Consider the following 10,215-nt stretch of genomic DNA (forward strand, 5'->3'; position numbering starts at 1 on the left):
CATTCAATGAAGCTGAGTGTACTGGACTCCTTACAATGGAAGCCATAATAAATTTGGACCAAGGAATCCCTCAGCTGAACTGAACATTAGTCTCCATGACACTTCTACAGTATAAAAAAGAGCTACCTAAGGGAAACAGTAGGGTTAATAAATATTTTTATCTGATTTGTAAATTGTTCAGATTGATCAAAAGAAAGTCTTCTACTTATTGGAATTTAGTATTTGATGTCATTATTGAAAAGCATTTAAAATCAGTTTTTATTCCTTATCGCCTTTTGATTATATATTAAACAGTTCATTTAAAGGGTACTATGACTTAATAAAATATTTTTGGATGAAATTATATAATGTCTGAAATGCATTTTAATATAATTGGAGTGGGGGAGTGGAAGCAGGTATAGAAGAAAGAAGATTGCCATGTATTGATATTGATTCTAGCTGAATCATGGGGGTTTGTTATACAAATTGCTCTTCTTTTGAATCTGTTTGATTTTTTCAAGGAAAAATGCATTATGTGTGTGTATATATATGGGTGTGTATATACATACTCTTATGTACATCTTAGTGAAATAGTTAACCTTGTTTAGTGACATGATTTCAGACCATTTTTAGTTCAGTATTACATATGCTACTTTATGGGAACATGATGTGGAGAGTTTATAGTATGACCACTTTTTTATGCTTTCATTCTAAGGCCATAACTTGACCCATCAGTTTTTCAAACTATTTTTATTTTGACCTCTTATCAGAGTAGCATTTTAAAAGGTATAAATGCTATTAGTCTTCTCACAAGTTGTGGATATTCAACATTCTTTAGAAAAGTCTGAAAAATCTCATTCTTATGGGCCAGAATCAAACTTGATGAGCTCCTACAATAAAAAGGTAGACACTAGAGTCAGGGAGCGAGGTATAATGACAACCCTCCCTATGGAGAAATTGCTCCATTATTTTTTGAAGAGATAAAAATAGCAAATTTAACGTTTTGAATAAGGCTATGCCAATAGATTAATCAGAAAATGTGCAATAGGGAGTAGGATGAAGATAATTTAGTCAAGAAATAATAGAAGAAGAAATATGGTCTTGGTGAAATCAAGTAGTGGTTAAGGCTGAAGAAGTTCTTCTGAGGAAATGGCCCATGAGGTTCAAGACAGTTAGAACTCACTTTCCTCCACGTCCCCCACACCACATCCTTTAATAACTGAGGAATACATAAATTAAAACAGCGACATTTATTTGAGAGTTTATCTCTCATTCCCTCCTCCCCATCCCTACCACTCTGGAAAAATATGGTAGTGAAGTTATTTCTAGACTGGCTTCAGGAGGGCACAAAAAGAGGTCTCCTTAGGATTTGGGGGCATTTGAAGCATGGGGAAGTTCTAGCATTTATATTCCATTATTCTCTTTAGGTCTGTCACAGCATCAAGAATTCCTCCTTAGGAAACCTTTACCACTTCCTAGGAAAATCTTTTTGCAACAGCTAAAATATATAATTCTTAACAACTTGGTTATTTCAGAAGATACCTGGGCCCCTTGAAAGCAGTAGGCATATAAGTGAGATGAGGAAGGAGTTGCTGAAGTGGAAGAAAGAAAGCTAGGATGAGGGGAGGGCCAGAGACAATTTCCCTAACTTCATGTTTTTGCTAAATAGATCTGTTTTGAGAAGGGAAGAGGGAGACAGTGGAGGATGGGTTTTCTTTCCCTGTTAATCCACAAGTAAAATCAGACTGCCAGGACTTAACGACTCTTAAGACTAAGAAGAAATCACCCCCTCTATACCATTGTTACAAATACAGGGATTTAAGTAGTTCAAATAAAAGGTCCACAGTGAGGGTGGGAATAATTTTAGCAGGGTGTGGATAGCAAAAAGTCTATCTATAGGAGGAGGTGGGGTGAGGAGTTTGGTAAGGTGGGGTTAGCGGCTCATCTTTCCCTTTGAGAATAGAAAGCACTTCTCCAAAGGAGGAAAAGGGAGACTAGAACCTCAGGGGACTTTTGTCCATATGTGTGAGAACACTAACAAATATCCTCAAGTGTATCAGTTGTCTGAAAGAAGTGATTAAATACATATTGACTTCTGGAGGCAGAAAATTTATATGTAATTACGGAGACAAACTTTATTATTGATATGCATATTATAAGTTATAGTCGTAAATAAATTCCAAGTGCAACATTTTCACAGTATCTTGGGAGTAAAAACAAAAAGGTGACATAAAAAATAAGTTGCACAAGAGTTCCACTGATGCACCCTTTCAGACCAAGGTAACCTGGTCTGTTTGTCCTGGGGCAGATGGCTCCACTTCATGGGAGTACCAGTTAATAAAATTATCTGCTTAACTGAATGACAATGGAAACATATAAACCATCAGAATATAATAATAAGAATAATGAAAATAATAAGACCATGGAAATCACCCCATATTAAAAATCTCTTATTGGAATAATTATGTGTACATTTTGGAATAAAAATTAAAACAACCTTATATAAGAGATGCAGAATTATTTATCTTGAATTGTACATTACTGTAGTCAAGGGTGTTTACTCTTTACACCTCAATTTAATGAAGCCCGGAGAGTGATAAATGAGAGGTCTGGAGAGAAGATTCCCCAAGGAATGGAGAAGCTCAGAGAGAAGGATGCTGTCTAGGTAGTAGGTGCAGCTATATTTTTCTCCTACTTTAGACATTCCCCTAGGAATGGGGAAGGAGATAGAAAAAAAAAAAAAGAAAAGAAAGAAAGATACCTCACTTAGTAGAATGGGCTCCAGCTCTATCCAGGACAATACAAGAGGTGCTAGATCGCCATTGTTTTTTGTGGCTGAGTAGAACTCCACGGTATACATATACCACATTTTATTAATCCTTACACTCGTGTATAAGAAAGAAAGAGAGAGAGAGAAAGAAGGAAAGGGAAAACAAAAAACAAACAAGCAGAGATCTGAGAAACTGATAGCCACATTTATGGATATATTTCCTAGAATTTAGCATCCCCATTATGGTAAGTAAAGGAGGTGGTCATTTACTATATGCAATCTGAAAGGCACTGCTATAAGAACACACTTTCTTCAAAATATTTTTCCCTCCAGTCTATCTGCTTCAGTGTATATACTGAAGGTCACCACTTTGAGTCAATGCCTAGTCCTAAAGCCTGGAATTCAGACACCCCTGGGTAAGTTAATATTAACCTAACATTAGTCATTAGCACCTTAAAGTGAATTTAGTTGATCAGATTATTGCCTAGAAGAGCAAGGGAATGGGGTAGAAGACAAAACATAGTGATAGGGTTGGGGGAATGAATAAAGTAAATCAGAGCACTGAATACAAATCTAGAAGGGCAGGCCTGGAGAGAAGGGGTGACTTTAGCTAAGCACATAAGAGCCCTGAACGCTTGTCCTCTCCATGAATGATGTAAATTGGTTGCCTAACAAATAGGCTCTACCCTCAACCATTCCTTTAAGAAAGTCAATAATCTGGAAATATTTCACTTCCCCTTTAAAAAAAGATATGTTTATAATGAAATCAATATGTTAATAAAATTAAATCAGTGGTCTCCCAAAGTGACCTAAGAAGTGTAATTTATGCTAATCTAGAAAATAATAAGCACATATAGTACAGACAAGACTCTCCCATTACAAGTACCACAGTTGGTTCACAATTCCACAAAATTATTACTTGCAATCCTATTACAACACTAAATTATAGTCGAATACACTTCAATTTAAAACAAACAGACCAGACACAGTTACATTACCCTTTTAAAGACACAATATAACACTCATTTAAAACTTATTTAACACATCAAAACATGTACCTTACAATGAATAATTAGGAGATACATAGATACACTGTTCTAGCAGCACGAAGTCAATTTTCTAATAGGATATTATTGTAATAACAAAGTACAAGCAAACTCAACACTTGTCCAGAGAAAACTTTAGAAAACTTTCCATTAATCTTAGATATTCGAATTCATTTTGATTTCGACAATTTTCCCCCAAACATATTAGTATCACAATTATGTGCCTAAAACAACCCCCTCCCTCTAAATATGATATAGCCTTTGACTGGCTTCTACAATTCCTTCCAGATGAGAAGTAGAATATGTCTTCATTATATAGCACACAGATTTTATTTAAGTAGAGCATTCTTTAAAATTAGAGCTATTTGCTAAAACATGTTTCAAAGTATTCTAATACTTACAACCTCAGGTTTAACTAGTACTCCTACCTAGGTCCGTTTCCCACATAATAGTACCAAACAGGTAGCAGGCAAGACATTGAATGTGGGTGCCCAAGGCTGACAGAATTAATCTTCTGCACTTTTCTCAAAAAGTGAAAGAATTGCCTACCCCAGCTGCTAGGAAGTAGGCTATGCAGGTTTCTGAATGGTATAGCTTGGGAAAAGCTGGACCAAAATCAACGCAGACTCGAGGGTCCATGTGATTGACTACAATGATGGGGCAGTGGGAATGTATTTGCAATTATGGGACAGCGAGACCTACCCTAATTTGCGTTAGGTGCTTGACGGTCTAAGCCAGGTGACCCTAGCTTAGATTAAGAAATATAATGTGGTGAAGACCTTAAGAGGATTACCCAACTTTGCTTCATCTTTCCACTCTGAACTAAGCTTAGTGATTTATTAGTGCACTACTTCTTCCATAGGCTCAGAAAGTGCAGTAACCTGTCAGAGTTACTTCATTGTTACTCTAGAAGCATTGTGGAAACTCCCTCTACTAGGCATGTCTGTACATCTCCACAGGTGAAAATAATTTAAGAACTGTGATTGTCACCTATCTGCTTTGTTCTGGGCCTACAGGTTATTTGGGCCACTTTATATGGACTTTGTCAAACTACTTGCCCTGGGTAGATACAATATGACATCTTATATGGTCACAGAGGATTATGGTATGTAAATCTGTGTATTGTTCTTAGTTTGAACATACCAGAGGCCTGAGTTCAGATTCTCATGCTATGAATAGGTAATGGCACTGAGATGAAGAAAATAGCTAATTGAGTCTTCAAACCCTGAAGTGTAATCACACATAGGAGATATAATAAAAATGATCCTATTTTTATAACATTTTGTTTGCTTAGCATAGTATACTTTCTATCCTACTAAACATACAACCAAACATATGAAATTGGAATGTAAACTGTGATAAATAGACATCTACATTTCCTCTGAATACAGACTCAGTGTCTGCTGTAAGAAAAATAAGTGCTTATGGTGGCCCCAAGCTAATAATCTCTCTGTGCCTTAGGTTCACAGATAAAACTGCTGACTCTAGTTGAGAGCATATACGTACAGGGAATCATTGAAATTTTATAGTTTAAGTCTTAAAGACTTGATGACAAATTACTAATGGACATGTCAACATCAATGATGGTGGAGCATAACGCTCCAAATATTTGAAAATGTTATGAAAATGTGAATTCTCCACATAGGTAAGACAGACCATAACTAAAAAGTTGTGAATGCTTCCCGTGAGTACTTCACTGTGGCTCAGGGTATTGCAAATGTTTCTGATGTATTTACATTTCAGGCCACATTCAGGGGTTTTTTCAGCATAATTCAGTTTCCATGGCAGAAGTGGTATGGTTACACACAAAAGATTTTGCATGGAGTTGTATGCTATCATGCAAATCTTGCCTTGAAAGCCGTCTTCTGAACTCATTGGTAGTAAAGTAGTATATGACTGGGTCAAGACAGGAATTCAGACTAGCAAGACACAGGGCCACAGAATGAAATATCAGAATCACCCTTCTGGCTAGGCAGCTTTTAATTTCATTGGACTTGACCAGAAAATCTAAAGGAAAACTGAAGTGATAAGGTGCAAAACAAATTAGGAATACCCCAGCACAGGTTAGAATCATCTTCAAGGCTTTCTTTTTCTCTCCAAGATCTTGGGCCATAGGATATTTATCTTGCAGTGATAGAACTGTCTTCCAGGTACAATATAGAACAATCAGTAGAGGAGTTACAAACCCAATCAACTCTCCAACAGTCATCATGGCAACAGACTGGGCCAGATTGACATTTCTGGTAGGTAGATCCACAAAGCATTTGGTTCTGTTGCCAGGAGTTTCGTCATTGGTTCTGAGGAGAGGGAAGAGTAGACAGGCAAGGCAGATGATCAGCCATCCAGAAATGCTGATATACAGATCATATTTCTGTTTGCAGTCATGGAAACGAAAGGGGTACATGAGAAACCAAAATCGTCGCACACTGATGCAGACCAAGAAGTAGATGCTTGCATACATGTTAACATACTTCAAGTAGAAACAGAACATGCATAGGCCGGGCCCAAATGGCCAGTCATGATTTAAGTAGTAAAAGATCCTCAGTGGCAGGGAGAGAACTTGTAGTAAGTCAGCAATGGCTAAGTTTATCATAAATATCACAGCCCGTTTGGTTTCTTTCATATAACCATAAAATACCCACAAGGCTAATATGTTCCCTATGAGACCTGGCACAAGAATGACAGTGTATGTCACTGCATAGATAAAGTACCGAAAATCTGTGCTGTCTCCATCCGGCTCAGTACATGTGTCATTAGCAGGCATGATTCTCTCTAGAGAAACTATCTTTGCCTAATGGTGGTTCAAACCCTTAATTCACGATCAACTGCTGCTACTTCTAAAAGATGGACAATGAGTTGGAGATACTGAGTATAAAATAACCTTTCTGTGATACCTGTCTGAGCCTTTACATATGATTTAGGGACTTCTCAAAGAACTATCTGAATGTTTGCTTTGGATTTGTCTACAGTAACTACATGGAAGTCTAGTGTGCAAGCACAGATTTTCCCCTATTGTTTGCTCTATTTATTATAAGGCCTTCTGGGACATTATGACAGTTGATTCTCTCCCATTTGGATCATGCTGTATAGCAGCTCCTCAAATTCCTATATGATGATAGCCATCTCTTTACAGATGTTTGGCAGACTGTTTTTCTTTTTTTGGCTCACATAGAAGAAAGGTTTGCTTCAGTGCGCAGTGGATCCGCCACTCTTCAGGGATGATTAACTTGGAAACTTTTCTGGGACTTTTTCAGTTATGTGTCGAAAGCTAAAAAGTGGAAAACAAAGGCAGAGCTGCAAATGAAAGAAAATAAGTGAATTATTGTCTGGTACACTTTTTGAACAAACAAAAAAACCTATAGGCAGAAAAATATATTAGTTTGAATGAAAAATTTTGATGTGAGTGAGGGTAATGTGCTACAGTTTCTATAATGTACTTTATAATCACAGGAAAGTATAGCTAGAAAGAACCTGAGAGGTAATCTAGCCCCTTGTTACTCAAAATCCATGAACCAACGTCGCTTTGGAGCTTGTTAGCAATTCATAAGAATCCTAGGCCCTACCCCGGACCTGCTGAATAGGGATCTGCATTTTAACAATTACCTCAGCTGATTCTTTTGCATATTAACATTTGAGAAGCTCTGATCTAGACCATTGATTCACAAACCTCACTGATTGTCAGACTCATCTGGGGAAGTTAAAAAATAATACAGCTTTCTGGGTAGAAATTTTGATTAAATATGTATGGGGTAGGGCCTGGAATTTTTGTATTATTAAAAGTTCCCCATATGATTCTCATATAGCCAGCTGACCATTTGTCCCTGAACCACCATTTGAGAGCCACTTATTTGACCCAAATCCTTCCAGGATTTCTGAAAATAAGTGGGCAACCAGCCTCTCTTTAAATGCTTCCATTTACGTGAGTCATTTAGTCACCTCTTAACTATCCAAGACAACAGCATTAAACAAATCTAAGACAATAGAATTAAAACAGAGAATCAAAATCTCCAGAAAGTTGGCTCTGCTGGGTCTATGACCCTTGTTCTGAGGTAAACAAATTTTAGTTTAGGGATCTGGACAGTTACCTCCAGACTGCTGAAATCTAGAAGAACTTAACTGATTTTAAAGATATGTGGGAAGAACAAAAAAGAAATCGGAATTATAAAACATCCTGCTTTGGATTATCAAATCTTTGTGGTTTGAAGTATGCTTGCTTCAGCCCCTGAAGAAATTTGTTATTGTTATTATTTTTCCTCAATTGCCTGGTAAGTAAAATGGTACATTTTGTTCAAAGATATGGTGCTCGCTTTATTTAAAAGGTTTAATGAGTGGTATGAACCATGCCTTCAGGTTGAAGAGGTTAAATACTTGAGATTTCTCAGGTAAGGAAGATGTAGAAAGATGGTGTTATAAAACACAAGGAAGCAAAATTATAAAGAATAACATCAATATTGAAAGAGTTTTTAAAATTGAGATTGGTCAGCTCTCAAATTGAAGTACATCTTTGAAATAATTTCACAGTGATTTTGATTAGGTGACAGACAAATTTAGATGGCAGACAAAAGGTATATGAAAAGGTGCTCAGCATCACTAATCATCAAGGAAATGCAACTGAAAATCACAATGGGATATCACCTTATGCATGTTAGGATGGCTGTTATCGAAATAAAAGAGATAAACAGCATTGACAATGATGTGGAGAAAAGGGAATCCTTGTATATCACTGGTGGAAATATAAATCGGTACAACCATTATGGAAAACATTATGGAGGTTCCTCAAAAACTAAAAATAGAAGTACCATATGATCCAGCAATCTCACTCCTGGGTAAATTTCCAAAGGAAATGAAATCAGTGTCTCAAAGATACATCAGCACTCCTGTGTTCATTGCAGCATTGTTCACAAAAGCCAAGATATGGAAACAATCTAAGTGTCCATTGAATAATGTATGAATAAAGAAAATGAGGTGTATTTGTGTACAATGGAATATCATTCAGCCATATAAAAGAAGAAAAGCTTGCCATTTGCAGCAACACGGATGAATCTGGTGGACATTATGCTAAGTGAAATAAGCCAGTCACAGAAAGATAAACATCACATGATTTCAGTTAAATGTGGAATCTAAAATCGTTCAACTTGAAGCAGAGAGTGGAATGATGATTGTCAGGAGCTGAAGGGAGCAGGACATGGGGAGATGTTGGTCGAAGGGTACAAACTTTTAGTTATAAGATGAATAAGTTTTGGAGATGTAACATACAGCATGGTTACTATAGTTAATAATCCTATATTGTTTACTTGAAATTGAGCAGATTTTATGTGTTCTCACACCACACACACACACACACACACACACACACACACTCACATACATACACTGAAATGTTACCTTTCCATGATGTTTTCCTTGATCTTCCTATTTAAAATTATGTTCTCTCCAACACTTTCCATTTCCTTTCAGTATTTATTTTATCCATATCAATCATCACTAGCATACTCTATCTTTTTTACTTATTTTTAAAATATATATTTCCCTACTAAGACATAAAGGCCATCAGGACAAGGATTCTTGCGCGTTTTCTTTACTTCCTGTATACCAGAGCCAAGAACTGTGCAAGGCACAGAGTAAGTGCTCAATATCTGTTGAATGAAATAATTTTTGAAAATAGACACTAATTGATCATAAAAATCAATATATCCCAAACAACAACAAAAAAAGTATTACCTCTCCCAACTTTAAACCAGATTCTATTCCAAACTTCCTCATTGTTATTAAATACACCAATATTTTCTCAGATAACCGGTCTCAAAGTTTTATAGACATTGAATCTTTCTCACTTATTCTCCACTTCCAAACAAGTTCATAGTGAGAAGATGTATACGATGTGAGAAATAATGTATGTTTAGGAGTCAGAAAGACCTGGGTTTAAATCCTTGGTCTTTCAATTGATAGCTGTGTGATCTTAAGTACAGTACTAAACCGCTCTGGTAATTTTCTCATTGATAAAATGAAAATAATCATAGTACCTAACTACAGAGTCAATCTGATAATTAACTGAGCTAATGTATGCAATGCAGTTAACACAGTTCCTGGTACATAGTAAGTGCTCGATAAATATTATTATAATGGATGTCATTTTCTCCAACTGTATTATTTTTTATAACCTTCCCATTTTTTATTTGCTTCATTTCTACTCTAGTTCAGGTCCCTCTTACTTAATTTGTCTCTTTATCCCTTATTTTTTTTTTCATTCCATTCATATAATGCTTTCATGATTTTCTTTTATAAGATGAGCTTTTTTAAAAGAATTAATGGCTCCTTATTTTTCACAAATCACAGATATATAGTTTGGCAGTCAATGGCTTCCTTAATAACAGTGTCATCTACCCTTAGAGATTTATCTCCCACTACTCCACTGACATG

General features: G+C 36.2%; 1 protein-coding gene across 1 annotated transcript; it reads right to left on the minus strand.

The window, feature by feature from the left end:
- Window positions 1–5,344: 5,344 nt before the first annotated feature.
- On the minus strand, window positions 5,345–6,589 carry GPR174 (G protein-coupled receptor 174). Its single transcript, XM_012664111.1, has one exon. It carries the CDS (start codon window positions 6,557–6,559, stop codon window positions 5,558–5,560), a length of 1,002 nt encoding a protein of 333 aa, XP_012519565.1. The 5' UTR covers window positions 6,560–6,589; the 3' UTR covers window positions 5,345–5,557.
- Between the last annotated feature and the right edge of the window lie 3,626 nt (window positions 6,590–10,215).

This window comes from Propithecus coquereli, unplaced genomic scaffold (assembly GCF_000956105.1).
Source record: "Propithecus coquereli isolate 6110/MARCELLA unplaced genomic scaffold, Pcoq_1.0 Scaffold86, whole genome shotgun sequence".
NCBI lineage: Eukaryota > Metazoa > Chordata > Mammalia > Primates > Indriidae > Propithecus > Propithecus coquereli.

What these genes read in the sequence shown, in the direction of transcription:
- GPR174 (XM_012664111.1), bottom strand. Translation starts at nt 6,559, where the DNA reads ATGCCTGCTAATGACACATGTACTGAGCCGGATGGAGACAGCACAGAT.